The sequence below is a fragment of the Somniosus microcephalus genome, chromosome 21, assembly GCF_052327205.1.
Source record: "Somniosus microcephalus isolate GS21.2 chromosome 21, FLI_Smic_1.0, whole genome shotgun sequence".
Classification (NCBI taxonomy): domain Eukaryota; kingdom Metazoa; phylum Chordata; class Chondrichthyes; order Squaliformes; family Somniosidae; genus Somniosus; species Somniosus microcephalus.
Window position 1 is genome coordinate 11,926,355 of NC_141007.1, and position 15,513 is coordinate 11,941,867.

Genomic DNA, 15,513 nt, shown 5'->3' on the forward strand with positions numbered 1-15,513 from the left:
AGAGATAAGTTCCGTGGGGCAAGAACAGGCTGAAACGATGGGTCTACCAGGGCAGTCCTGTTTGTGGATCTTGGGAAGGAGGTAGAAGTGGGCTGTGCGGGGTTGGGGAACTATGAGGTTGGTGGCCGCGGGGGGAAGATCTCCAGAGGAGATGAGGTCAATGACAGTCTTGGAAACGGTGGTTTGATGTTCGGTAGTGGGGTCATGGTCCAGGTGGAGGTAGGACGAGGTGTCGGAGAGTTGACGTTCAGATTCCGCTAGGTAGATGTCGGTTCGCCAAACAACAACAGCACCACTCTTGTCAGCAGGTTTAATGACAATATTGGGGTTGGATCTGAGAGAATGGAGTGCTGCAAGTTCAGAGGGAGGGAGGTTGGAGTGAGTGAGGGGAGCAGAGAAATGGAGACGGCCAATGTCACGGCGGCAGATAGCAATGAAAAGATCTAGAGAGGGTAAGAGGGGGTCCAGGTAGAACGATAATTCTGAAAGCGGGAGAAATAGTCAGCCGTGCAGGGGGAAGACTCCTGGCCAAAGAAGTGGGCACGGAGACAAAGGCGGTGGAAAAAGAGCTCAGCATCGTGCCGAGCTCGAAATTCATTGAGGGGATGAAGCTCAGGCCTTTGCTGAGGACTAATCGTTCGGGGTCAGAGAGGGGAAGGTCAGAGGGGATAGTGAAAATGCGGCAGGGGGTGAGATTGGGAGAAGGGGGTTGGAGTGGGAAGTGAAGGGGAAGAAGGTTCCTGAGGACGTTTTGCTATGTTAAAGGTGCTATGTAAATGCAATTTGTTTTTATAAGGGTTTCAGCAGCAGATGAACTGAGGCAGGGGCCAAGTTGGGCGATGTTACGGAGGTGGAAGTAGGCGGTCTTGGTGATGGAACGGATATATGGTCAGAAGCTCATCTCGGGGTCAGATAAGACACCAAGGCTGTGAACAGTCTGGCTCAGCTTCAGCCAGTCGCCAGGGAGAGGGATGGCGTGGGTGGCTAGGGAACAGAGATTGTGCCGGGCAATGGCTCAGGTGTGGTGGGCAGAGATGAACACAGGACTCCAGGTGTGGGCTGTGAACCCACCTGTCAATCAGGGCCTGGGCGGGGCAACGAAGGCTGTCGGGGTTGGTAAGTCGCTGGGGGCAAAGTTCAGGGGCGCGGTCCACTATTAGCCAATCAGAAGCGCGGGCCGGTGGGCGGGGCAAGTTTAATTGACAGGTGCGGTGGGACCGTGGCGATGGCGGAGCTCGGGGCTGGGACCGTGGCGATGGCGGAGCTCGGGACTGGGACACCCGGTTTGATGGACGAGGCGGCGCGCGTTTTCAGGGAGACTTACCCGGGCTTCGAGCCGAGCGTCGCCGTGGCGGCCCCGGGAAGAGTCAACCTCATCGGAGAGCACACGGACTATAACCAGGGATTCGTGCTGCCCGTGGTGAGCCTGGGGGGAGGGTGAGAGACTGGGAGGAAAGGGGCAGTGGTGGTGTAGGGGCCCGGGGAGAAGGGAGGGGCGGTGGTATGTAGGTGCAGAGGGAGGGGTGCAGTTAGAGAGCGTGTTTTACCAGTTTTCTGGCCAATATTTATCTCTGAACAGGATCTCCGGCACAGAAACAGGCCATTCGGCCCAATAAGTCCATGCCGGGGTTTATGTTCCACTCGAGCCGCCTCCAGTCTTTCAACATCTAAATTTATCAGCATAACCCTCTATTCCCTTCTTCCTCATATGCTTATCCAGCTTCCCCATAAATGCATCTATGCTTTTTGCTTCAACCACTCCCTGTGGTAGCGAGTTCCACATTCTCACCAATCTCTGGGTAAAGAAGTTTCTTCTGAATTCACTATTGGATTTCTTGGTGACTATCTTATATTGATGGCCTCTAGTTATGCTCTTCCCCACAAGTGGAAACATTCTCTGCACCTGCTCTATCAAAACCTTTCATAATTTTAAAGACCTCTAGTATGTCACCCCTCAGCCTTTTTTCAAGAGAAAAGAGACCCAGCCTGTTCCTCCTTTCCTGATCTGCATACCCTCGCATTTCTGGTATCATCCTTGTAAGTCTTCTCTGCACCCTCTCCAGTGCCTCTATATCCTTTTTATAATATAATATGGCGACCAGAACTGTACGCAGTACTCTAAGTGTGGTCTAACGAAGTTTCGATACAGGTTTAGCATAACTTCCCTACTTTTCAATTCTAACCTCCAGAAATAAACCATAGTGCTTGTTTTTTTTTATGGCCTTGCTAACCTGTGTCGCAACTCTGTGATTTGTGTATTTGTACTCAGAGATCCATTTGTTCCTCTGCCCCACCTAGACTCGCACCCTCCAAGTGATAAGTGACCTCCCTATACTTCCTACCAAAATGTAACACCTCACATTTATCTCTGTTGAACTTCATTTGCCAATTATATGCCCATTCTACAAGTTTATTAATGTCCTCCTGTAATTTGTTGCAGTCCTCCTCACCCCCCCCCCCCCCCAAAAAAATTTGGTGGAGCTATTGGAGGCAAATTCCCAATATGCTCACATTCGATTCCAAGATGGGAAAGAAAGTAAGGTTTCAGTTAAAGACTTAGCTCCTTGTGGTGGCCAGCCCTCTTCTGAGGATATTAACAATAGCTATAATTTAGATAATGTTGATGCCGTCACAGATACTACGAATATTTCCAATCCTATTGCAGACATTTACAATTCTCTTAGTCTGCCCTCGATGGATGTTCATGACCCTCCCAGTTTACCTTCTAATGGGACTTCCAATTCAGGAATCGTTGATAATCAGGATATTGATAGCCTCCCTGCAGAAGATATTTCTGTGTCTCCTGGTGTGGGAGGGCAAGGAACTTTACCAAGGTTAAGAAGGTCAACACGAACAAGATATCCGGTTGACCGATTAAAAATGGACTTTTAAAATAATTTGATAGTAAAAATTTAAAATTGTTGAAATATATGTGATAATAATAACTTCCAGGAAGTTATGTGTCACTTCCTGTGAACTGTGAATTATGAACTGTGAACTTTGTACATACCTCACTTCCTGTCATACATCACTTCCTGTTGGACTGGTATAAATACTGAACTCAGTATTGTAAGGGGCTTCTACCAGAGGCATGGTGAAGACCTCTCTTGTAAATAGTGTGATTATAAGTTGCTTAAAGCTTACTTTAAAGTTACTTAATGTGTGAGACTCCTTTTTCTTACATCAATTTAAGCAACTTAGTATTTACACTCACAAATACTAGACCTTCGGACAAACTCGGAGTTAAGGATCCAGGGAACCACCCATCATGGAAAACCTCCTTAAACCTACTCGTCTGGACCTGGACCCAAACACACCAGCAGCTGGCAGGGTATGGAAGCATTGGTACCGTACTTTTGAGAATTTCTTTGATGAATGTAAAGCGACTGCTCCTACTAAACTGAGGATGCTTATCAACTATGTGACCCCAACAGTGTTTGAATATGTTGATGAATGGGATAATTACGACGAGGTGATTCGGGCACTTAAAAAACTGTATGCCAAGACTCCAAATGAGGTCTAAGCTAGACATCTACTGGCCACAGCCCGACAAGGGCCAGGGGAATCGATTAACGAATTCCTTCAAGAACTTCGCAGGCTCAGCATAGATTGTAACTTTCAGGCAGCCTCAGCTGAGCTGTACCGCGAAGAAATGATTCATGATGCTTTCATCTGCGGGATTGCCTCTCCATTTATACGCCAGCGTCTACTAGAAAGTAAAACACTTGAGCTACAAAAAGCTTTTGACCTAGCTTGTTCTCTGGATTTGGCAAAGAGAAATGCAGACCTCGATCTGCTGCTGTAACTGCAACCAGACAATTCAAGTGGTCTCAGGTGAACCCCATCATGGAGGAATCTAATCCTGATAATTCTGATGAAGAGGAGGATGACCCCACTTTAGCAGCCTCTTGGCAATCTAGGAAGGAATGCTTCTTTTGTGGAGATGCTTTTCACCCTAGGAAATTCTGCCCTGCTCGCAATGCGATCTGCAGTCATTGCGATAAAAAAGGACACTTTGCTAAAGTTTGCCAATCAAGAGCCTCTACGAGGGCCTATCCAGCGAAGGCCTACCGAACTGCCCCAATTAGGGCCTATCAAGATGCTCCAGCTAGGACCTATCAAGCTTCCTCTCGAGCTCTCTCCCGAAGAAGCACACCGAGAGTTTCAGCCACTCTCTGTGCAACGACACCAATTACAGCTGCTTGCCCACAGAACCTGTTTCATGCAGCTACAAAAGTTTCAATTAAAGGGCATCCCTTAGATGCCTTAATTGACTCAGGAAGTACTGATAGTTTCATTAAAGAACAGATTGTTGTGAAATTGAAACTACATGTCTTCCCATCGGACCAGGCAATTGCGATGGCTCAGTCATCACTTAATACCAGAACCTCCGGCTTTTGTGTTGTTGATATGACACTTAATGGTCGCCTGTATCCCTCCACCCGACTTTCGGTGCTCAAGGACTTATGTAGTGATCTCCTCTTAGGGCTGGATTTCCAAAAACAGCATAAGAAACTCACCATTGAGTTCGGCGGATCCAAACCTGGACTTACTATTTCTAATATACCGTCTAAATTACCGTTTTGTGCATTGTCAGCAGCTTCACTTGATGAACCCTCATTATTTGCCAGTATTCCGCCTCGATGCAAACCAATAATAACGAAATCGCGGTGCTTTAATCAGGAAGACCAATCTTTTATTGAGGCTGAAATCTCTCGACTTCTAGCAGAGGATATCATTGAACCATGTTCGTCGCCCTGGCGGGCTCAAGTCGTCATCGTCAAGAACCCTCTAAAACCTCACAAACAACGACTATGCATTGATTATTCGCAAACCATCAATCAATATACTGACTTGGACGCCTACCCATTGCCACGCATTGATGATATGGTTAATAAACTGGCCGAATACAAAGTGTTCTCAACTTACGATTTAAAAAGTGCCTATCAGGTACCCTTGAGGGTCTCAGATAAGCAGTACACGGGCTTTGAGGCTAATGGACGGCTGTACCAATTTCGTCGCCTCCCATTCGGGGTTACTAATGGAGTGGCTGTCTTCCAACGGGCAATGGATGGCCTGGTTAAACAGGAAAACCTAAGGGACACTTTTCCCTATCTTGATAACATTACTATTGCAGGTCACGATCAACAGGAACACGACGCCAACCTCCCAAAATTTCAGGATGCCCTCCATTGCCACAACTTAACCTTGAATGAATCTAAGTCTGTTGAGTCGCAACCGACCATCAACATCCTTGGCTACTGCGTAGACAATGGTATCATTAAGCCAGACCCAGAAAGACTTCGCCCGCTCCAAGAGCTCCCGTCACCTAAGAATCCGGCTTCTTTACGTCGGGCTCTCGGTCTGTTTGCATACTACGCTAAATGGATTCCTCATTTTTCAGACAGAATCCAACCCTTGCTGTATGCTAGATCATTTCCATTGGAAACAGCGGCTGTTGCAGCCTTTAACCTTCTCAAAAAAACAGTTGGAGAAAGCGGCTCTTCACTCCATCGATGAGAATCTCCCTTTCATAGTCGAATGTGATGCCTCGGAGGTGGCGATCTCGGCTACTCTAAATCAGGAAGGTCGTCCTGTAGCATTTATGTCCAGGACCTTACAAGGTGCCGAGCTACATTATCCTCCGGTTGAGAAGGAAGCCACAGCCATCATAGAGGCAGTACGGAAGTGGAACCATTTTCTAGCTCACCAGCACTTTACATTAATCACGGACCAGCGATCAGTCGCCTTCATGCTCGATAATCGAAAACGAACCAAAATTAAGAATAATAAAATACAACTTTGGAGGATGGAACTGGCCTCTTTTGGTTATACCATTCACTATCGACCTGGCAAGGAGAATGTGGCCCCGGACACCCTCACACGGGCATTCTGCTCCGCTATGTCGTCCTCTACTCTCATAGATGTCCATAATGGATTGTGTCATCCTGGCGTTACGCGCATGCTACATTTCGTACGATCACGGAATCTCCCTTTTTCTACTGGAGATGTAAAGAAAATATGCTCAGAATGCCGGCTTTGTGCGGAATTAAAACCTCAGTTCTTCCGCCCCCTCAGATGGTATGCTCATACACGCAACCCAACCGATGCAACGACTTAGCATCGATTTTAAGGGCCCAGTGCCCTCTTCCACTCGGAACACATATTTGCTCACCATGATTGATGAATATTCACGTTTTCCGTTTGCCTTCCCCTGCTCCAATATGCTGGCGTCCACAGTAATCTGCTGCCTTGAGCAGGTATTTTCTCTCTGTGGCATGCCGGCTTATATTCACTCAGATCGGGGTCCATCCTTTATGTCAAAGGAACTAAAGGACTACCTCTCAGAACGGGGAGTTGCTACAAGCAAAACACCATACCATCCCATCGGAAATGGGCAGGTAGAGAGGTATAACGGTATCATCTGGAATTCCGTACGTCTTGCTTTAAGATCTCGGGGCCTACCAGACCAGCAATGGGAAGCAGTGCTTCCGGATGCATTGCACTCTATACGGTCCCTTCTTTCTACAGCCACAAATACTACACCTCATGAGCGGTTCTTTGGATTCCAGCGTCGCTCATCTCATGGGACATCACTCCCGTCATGGCTAACTACTCCTGGACCTGTTCTACTCCGAAGATACGTTCGGACGTCTAAAAATGACCCTCTCGTAGACGAGGTCGAACTAACCGATGCCAACCCCACCTATGCAAACATACGATATCCCGACGGCCGAGAATCTACCGTATCATTACGGGATCTGGCTCCCTGCCCACCAGGACCTAGTGAGACATCGGGAGATGGTATTTTACCAGGAAACTCTTGGAACCTATCGGGTACCCCTCTCCAGGATCCTGATCGGACACCAACTAGCTTGGTGCCGGTAGAACCCCGTACTCAAAGTTGCGACCCTCCCAGTACCGCGCACGAAAGTACTGATCCGCCACAGACCCGCTCTGCACCTCCCTCTGAACAGAGGCAGACCGACTTTGAACCTATTGGGGCTCGTACACGAAGCCATGATCTCCCCGACCCTTCACAGGGTAATCCAGGCCACACAGACTCTGACCAATGGCCAACCGCATGTAAGTGGACCAGTGACCCTCTATGACGGGAACCCAAATGGGTGCGACTCTTCCTCGTTCGGCAGCTGCGGAACAAAAGGAAGACCACAGCCTTCTAATCCTGCAGGAGGGAAGAATGTGATAATAATAACTTCCGGGAAGTTATGTGTCACTTCCTGTGAACTGTGAATTATGAACTGTGAACTTTGTACATACCTCACTTCCTGTCATACGTCACTTCCTGTTGGACTGGTATAAATACTGAACTGCTCAGTATTGTAAGGGGCTTCTACCAGAGGCATGGTGAAGACCTCTCTTGTATATAGTGTGATTATAAGTTGCTTAAAGCTTACTTTAAAGTTACTTAATGTGTGAGACTCCTTTTTCTTACATCATTATACATGTATTGTTTTAGTCATAAATAACTAATTGTAAATTGTAAAGGCTACCTGGGTTGAAGTATATTTTAAAAGGAGGGGTGAATGTGGTGATTATTCTTGTTTTATAAGAAGCATTGTAATTGGTTGCCTGTTTTCCTGCCTTGAGATATATGCTGTAAACCTATTGGTTAGTTGATGTCATGTGACCTGTGGTGGCCATCTTAAATTCAGTTCTCCACAGTCTGGTTGAGACTGGGAGCTTAAGATGTACTGCTGGTTTTTAAGGTTAATAAAGCTTAGCTTTTGAAAGGCAACTTACTTTTCATCTCAGGTACCTTATCTAAGGCCTTTTTAAAAATCCAGATAAATTTAATCTACTGCATTACCACTGTCTACTCTCTGTTACGGCTTCAAAAAATTCAATGAGGTTGGTCAAGCAAGACTTTCCCTTTTGAAATCCATGCTGACTATTCATTATTACATTTTTTGTTTCTAGATGTTCTTCTATTTTCTCCTTTAGTAGGGATTCTATTATTTTTCCTACCACCGATGTTCAGCTGACTGGTCTATAATTCCCTGAACATGTTCTGTCTCCCTCCTAAATATCGGTATTACGTTAGCTATCCACCAGTCCTTTGGCACTACACCTTTTTCTAATAAATTATTAAACATGTGTCGCAACGTCTCTGCCATCTCTTCCCTAGATTCTTTTAAAATGCGTGGAGGCAATCCAGAGGTTTTATCCTCTTTGAGTTTGATTAGTTTATTTAATATATCCCCTCCTTTTTTTTATTTTAAATGCACTTATCTCATTACTAATCTCATCATCCAGTGTCATTTCCACCTGTTCTATCTCCCTGGTAAATACTGAAGCAAAATAATTATTTAATATTTCTGCCATCTCTCTATCGTTACCTGTGGTATTATCCTGTCTATCCCTTAATGGCCCTATTCCTATCCCAACCTTCCTTTTTTGATTGATGTGCCTGTAAAATATTTTGCTATTTTGTTTTATGTTCCTTGATAATTTAATTTCATAGTTCCTCTTGCCTTCCTAATTTTTTTTGACTTCTCTCCTAATCTCTTTGTATTCTCCCTTATCATGCACTCCCCTGCTGTCTATGTTCGTAATGTATGCCTCTTTCCTTATCCTCAATTGTTCCCTTATGGCTTTATTCATCCATGGAGTCTCATTATTGTTTAGTTTGTTCATTGCTTTTGGTGGAATATATTTTTCCTGCACTCTGTTGAACACCGTTTTAATTGTTTCCCATTGATGTTCTACATCGTTGTTTACCAATATTGTTGCCCATTTTCTTTTCCCAAGTTCTATTCTCATCCCTTCAACATCAGCTTTTCTCCAATCTATTAACCTGGTTTTCGTCATACTTATGTCCCTCTCAATTATCATCTTAAAGCGTATTATATTAGTCACTATTGCCTAGATGTTTCCCTACTTTTACTTCTCCTATCTGCTCTGGTTCATTCCCCATTACTAGATCCAATAGTGAATCCTCCCTTGGGCTTTTTACATATTGGTTGGTTTAGAAAGGAGTCCTGCACACATTATAGGAATTCCATTCCCTTTACCTACCTCTTCTGTCCAATTTATATCTGGGTAGTTGAAATCCCCCATGATTATTCTTTTTTTTTTTTACTCATTTGCCTAACTTGTGTGCATATTTTATCCTCCACCTCCCTTCCACTATTAGATGGTCTGTAGACTACACCTATTAGTGTGATTGATCCTTTATTATCTTTTATCTCTATCCATATGGATTCTATTTTTGTCTTGCTGATCGCTGTGTCACCTTTTTCTACTGCCATTGTTATCCCTAATAAGTAAAGCTACTCCACCTCTACTTTTTCCCCTCTCAATCTTTTCTAAATATGTTATACCCTGCAATGTTTAATTCCCAGTCCTGATTTTTCTGTAGCCATGTTTCAGTAATCCCTACTATGTCTGGTTCCTCACAACGCATGATTGCCTCCAGCTCTCCAGTTAGATTACGGACACACTGTGCATTGCTGTACAGACAGTTTAACTCATTTTTAATAGGATATCCTTTCACTTTATGTTTAACCATCTTTTTAGACGCCTGTTCTATAACTCTACTAGCTGGGGGAGCCTGGCTTTGCCAGGGCTGTTTTGGGCCGGGCGGTTTAAATCGAGTGCCAGGCTTTGGGGCCCCTCTGTGTCCCTCTGTGAATCTGCTGCCGGGCAACATTTTAAATCGAGTCCCAGGCTTTTGGGCCCTGTCTGTGTCCCTCTCTCAATCTGCTGCCGGGCAACATTTCTACCTTTTTAATACCTTGAAAGATGAAAGTGAAAGTACTTATAAAACGTTTTTGGTAAATGTTATGTTATTTTTAAAAGAGATACTAACTTTTTCAAAGCTGGATGATCAAAGTAGTTTGAGCTGGAAGCTGAAGTAATGGCAGTGAAACAATGGCTGCCAGACCCCTGAGATGAAAACGATTAGTCCCGCCCACACACACACACAGATTGGCCAACCATCAGGGGACCGTACTGTAGGATTGGTCAATCGTGACGGCACAGGATTGGTGGAACCTTGATGTCAGTCAATCAATGCTAAGTAGCAGATAATGAGTTTAATTTTGAAGGTTTTTTGCATAAGGCGCGAACAATTTTCGTGCGACCGAAAAGTAAATACGCTTACGACCGTCCCGGAAGCGTAAGCTTTCTTCGGAGGTAACGTGCGCGTAGGTACGCTCTATAACTTTCGAGCGCATAGCCGGACAGACGCACACCCGAGGACAGACAGACACAGATCGATTCCTTTAGATAGATAGATAGATAGATAGATAGATAGATAGATTTATTTATTCCCTTGCCATGAATGTCCTCCCTTTTATTATTCCCTATGCTCTCTCTCCCTGTTTTTATATTTAGGCTGGTTCCATTTCCTGTAGATCCCTCCCCCCATCTTACTAGTTTAAAGCATTTGCCATCTCCCTATTTACCCTTTCCGTCCGGACACTGGTCCCATCTCGGTTCAGGTGGAGCCTGTCCCATCGGTACAACTCCTTCCTGTCCCAGTACTGGTGCCAGTGTCCCATGAAGAGGAACCCCTCTTTCCCACACCAGCCCTTTAGCCACGTGCTAATTCTCCTGATTGACTGCTTCTATGTCAATTTGCACGGGGCTCGGGCAATAAGCCAGAGATTATTACCCTCGAGGTCCTGCTTTTTAATTTAGATCCTAACTCCTGATACTCTTTCAGCAGGACCTCCTCCCTGGTCCTACCTAATGTTGTTTGTTCCAACATGGACCCTGACAACTGGATTTACCCCCTCCCTTTCCAAGTTCCTCTCCAGCCGCCGTGAGATAGCCCTTATCCTGGCACCGGGTAGGCAACACACCCTTCGGGATTCTTGTTCTTGCCTGCAGAGGACGCTATCTATCCCCCTAATTATAGAGTCCCCTATCACTACCACATTTCTATTTCTGCTCTCTCCCTCCACCGCGCCCCCCCACCACCCCCCCCCCGCCCCGACAGCTTTCTGAGCCACAGTGCCTTGGTCTGCAGTGTGGCTGTCCTCCCTGCAGCCTTTCTGCTTGTCCGCACAGGTAGCGAGTACATTGTACCTGTTGGACAGGACCAGTGTCTGCGGGACCTCCTCAATCTCTCCTAAATCCCCGCTACCCAGCTCCCTAGCAGTCACGCCCTTCCCTTCCTGAACCTGTGCTTTCCTCTGAGGTGTGACTGCATTCTGGATAAAACTCTCCAGAAATTCCTCCCCCTCCCTTGTGTCGGAGTGTCTCCAACTCAATGACTCTGAGCCGGAGAGATTCAAGATGGAGCCATCTCCTGCAGACGTGTTTGCTCGGGACAGTCTCGCTGTCCACAAACTCCCACATACTGCAGTCCAGACACGCAACCTGCCCTGCCCTGCCCTATCTTGGTCTAGCCTTATTTAATTAGTTAAAGTCTTTATTCAACAATTATTTATAGTCATATTAATTAGTTTAGCTAATTAAGCTATAAATTTAATACAGTACTTTGTAGTTTCCCGTACCTAGTATAAACCATCTGTCCTAGGTTAGAGAGAAAAGAGAGGGAACAAACCTTAATCACCAACCAATCACCTACCTGCTGTACTGTGACATCACTCCTTGTTTTTTTGGAAATCGTCAAAGGTTCGGCCATCGCTGATACCGCCTCCCATTATGTCTGCGCTGCCTGCTCTCCTGCTGGTTTAAGTACCGCTGCCATTGATACCGCCTCCCATTAGATCCGTGCTGCCTGGTCTCCTGCTGGTTTAAGTACCGCCTCCAATTAGGTCCTAAAACAGATAACCTGGTCATTTAGCTAATTGCTGTTTGTGGGAACTTGCGGAGCTGAAATTGGCTGCCACATTTCCTACATCACAACAGTGTACTTCATTGGCTGTAAAGGTGCTGTATAAATGCAAGATATTGCTGGGACAGAAATGCGTGCAGGTGCTGAACGGGGGACATGTTGTGGAGAGTTGGTTACTAAGCAGAGGCCAGAACGCACGGAAGAGAAGCTGAATGGAAAAGATGAGCGAGATTCATCAGGCTTTGATTTTCAGTTGTCCAATTTTGGTTAACTGTTGATGGTGGACTGCTAACGACCTGTTTATCCCTCAGGCTCTTCCAATGGTTACAGTGGTGGTCGGGTGTCCGAGCACAGACGGGATCATCTCGTTACTTACCACGGCGAAGGAAGCTGACGAACCCAAGCGACTGGAGTTCCCTGTGCCGTCGGAAGCAAACCCTCTGAGTCCTGGGCTACCTTGCTGGGCCAACTATGTGAAGGGAGTTATTCAACATTACAGGGGTAAGACCACGTATAGTATCAGTGGATAGCTGACATATTGAGCCTTTTCAGTTCTGGGGGGCGTCCAAAATTAGGAGCCATCAATCTACGATAGTCACTAATAAATCCAATCGGGAATTCGGGAGAAACCTCTTTACCCAGAGAGTGGTGAGAATGTAGAAGTCGCTACCACAGGGAGTGGTTGAGGCAAATAGTATAGATTCATTTAAGGGGAAGCGAGATACGCACATGAGGGTGAAAGGAATATTATGCTGATAGGGATGGATGAAGAAGGGTGGGAGGAGGCTCGTGTGGAGCATTAGCACTAGCATGGACCAGTTGGGTTGAATGGCCTGTTTCTGTGCTGTTAATTCCAGGGTCTGACTCTCTCATCTCCGAAAAGTTGCAATTACAGTAACACTAATGTCCTTTTTATGTAATATTATACATATATTTTACCTTCACCCTTAGCACAGCTATTGTGTGTTTGGATATGCTCGTGTTGTTACTCCATGCCCCTTGCCAGAGCTGCATTTTAAGTCGGTAGAAAGAATTAACTTGGTTTTATATAGCGCCGTATCAAGTCTTTTCCAGCTTCATGTGCCGTGAGTTACTTTGTGGACCAACTCTCCAGCCAATTTACATTTGGTAAGATCCCACTAAAAGCAGTGAGATCAATGACCAGTTGATCTGTTTTTCATGGTGTTTGAGGGATAAATGTTGGCCTTAAAAGTGCCCAAAGGGCATGAATAAATAATAATTGACACAGATCACTAGTTACAGGCTCAAAGGTAAATGTGTCACAACTTGGTATCTGCTGGGCTCTACTTCATACAAAACAAGATATAATTCTATTCAAGATTACAGAGGCAGTTGAGTGGATCCTTGTTTTCAAATGCCTCCATGGCCTCGCCCCTCCCTATCTCTGAAACCTCCTCCAGCCCCACAACCCTCTGAGATCTCTGCTCTCCTCCAATTCTGGCCTCTTGTGGATCCCTGATTTCCTTCGCTCCACCATTGGTGGCCGTGCCTTCAGCTGCCTAGGGCCCTAAGCTCTGGAATTCCCTCCCTAAACCTCTCCGCCTCGTTACCTCTCTTTCCTCTTTTAAGACCCTCCTTAAAACCTACCTCTTTGACCAAGCTTTTGGCCACCTGCCCTAATATCTCCTTATGTGGCTCAGTGTCAAACTTTGTTTGATTGCGCTCCTGTGAAGTGAGGAATCAAGGGGCTAATGAGAGTGAGGAACTTAAATTAATTAAGATCAGCAGTAGAGGAAAAAGTACAGGAAACTCTCGCTTTACCGGCACCTAAATAACCGGAAATCTCTGTTAACCGGCAAAATTCAGGAGTAGGTTCAGGTAAGTTTTACTTCATATTAGTGGCCGTTCCTGGATCTGTGGCTGTGTAACCGGGGTTCCTGCACCTGTTGCTAAGCAACAGGGACGCCTGGATCTGTGGGCGGGGTTCCTGCACCTGTTGCTAAGCAACAGGGAAGCCTGGATTTGTTGCTGTGTACGGGGCTCTCGTACCTTTTACTATACCCCTCTGTAATCCGCACTTTTTGATAAACCGGCACCACGCCGGTCCCGTCGGTGCCGGATAATAGAGTTTCCTGTACTTGAGAAACTAATGGGACCAAACTGACACATCCCCTGGACCTGGTGACCTGCATCCTAGGGTTCTAAAAGAGGCGGCTGCAGAGATAGTGGATGCATTGGTTGGGTAATGGACAGAAAACAGAGAGTAGGGATAAACGGGCCATTTTCAGGTTGGCAGGCTGTAACTAGTGGGGTACCACTGAAGGGATATTTACTAGTCCTAGCCTCTTTAGGGCTACCCTGGATCAGGCGTATTTCTCAGACGTTCACTTTCAACTGAAGTTTGAGGTAGCCGAATCCTAAAGATGTTTAATTGGGGCTAAAGGTCCGGGCTATCTCTCCCTAAAGGAAAGGAACAACCCGAGAATGTTGCCGTCCTCCAGATAACACTTTTAATAAGTTTAGCTAGACTGTAATGTTCCGGATATTATGAGGGTCTGGAGATCTCCCCCAGAATTCTGTAACTTCACCAAAGAGTGTACAGAAATTAAGTTCGCGAGTTATTGATACAGAAGACTTGTGAGACAATTCTAAAAATATATAGAGATTTATTAAAAAGAACCGACATGCAATTTACAGTTGGTGAATCAGTCAATTGCAACATTAACAGTTCTAACGAGAAAAAAATGATCTTTTTAACAGAGAATCTTACTTTTAAATCTTAACTTCGCTACAGTATTACAGTTCTTAAAGGTTTCTATACAGGATATCCATCAATATCAAATACCTTTGATCCCCGAGGTACAAAGAGTTGGAGACTACAGAGCCGCCTCTGTAGCCGAGAATCGCTTTGCCCGATTAAAGCGAGTCTGGTATCCCATTTGAAACTTCAATATTTATTATTTATACCCTTTTCCAGTGGTATTTCCTTTTAAAGTTTCTGCTGATGCAAGTCAGTTATCCCTATTCATCTTTCTGCCGACCTCTGCAGTTCTTACTGCCACATCAGCCAGAATCTTGTCTCATCTCCAGGTGTTCCAGGGTCACTATATAGAACGATGTGAAAGGCAGGTGTTCCTTATTTTGTCATCCTTATGAGGGCAGATGTTCCTTATCGTATGTGCTATCTTTACGAAGTTTAAATTAGAACACCTTTATCCAGGGTGAACCATTGTTTTTGTTTCCAAAGGTCAGCCTGTCGGTGCCATGCACCTTCAGTTTCAATAAGGTTATTTATTCAGGGTCAACAACTGTCTTCTCTCAACAGCCAGAATTCTTTCACAGCTATTTCATAGTGAGGTTTCTAAATTTCCAAACCCAGTTTGTCCTGTTTCAATAAGGCCAGAACTCTTTCATAAGATGGTGTCTTTTTCTGAATAGGTGATATGGCTCATTCCTTCACACCGCAAGATCAGTGCTGGGGCCTCTGCTATTTACAATATATATTAATGACTTGGATGAAGGGAGCGAGTGTAATGTATCCAAGTTTGCTGACGATACAAAGCTAGGTGGGACAGTCAGCTGTGAGGAGGGCACTGAGCCTGCAAAGGGATATAGACCGGTTAAGTGAGTGGGCAATAAGGTGGCAGATGGAGTATAATGTGTGGCAATGTGAGGTCATTCACTTTGCTAGGAAGAATAGAAAAACAGAATATTTTTTGAGAAACTATTAAATGTTGGTGTTCAGAGAGATTTGGGTGTCCTCGTACAGGAAACACAGAAAG

The 15,513-nt window shown here is 45.4% G+C and overlaps 1 protein-coding gene across 1 annotated transcript in view; it reads left to right on the top strand.

Moving 5' to 3' along the window:
- Positions 1 to 1,221: 1,221 nt before the first annotated feature.
- The window catches only part of galk1 (galactokinase 1), a 30,334-nt gene continuing 16,042 nt past the window's right edge, over positions 1,222 to 15,513 (top strand). The window contains exons 1-2 of the mRNA XM_085963258.1: positions 1,222 to 1,420; positions 12,082 to 12,271. Of these exons, the coding sequence (XP_085819384.1) occupies positions 1,226 to 1,420; positions 12,082 to 12,271 (385 nt within the window). The 5' untranslated portion in view covers positions 1,222 to 1,225. The remainder of the gene's footprint in view (positions 1,421 to 12,081; positions 12,272 to 15,513) is intronic.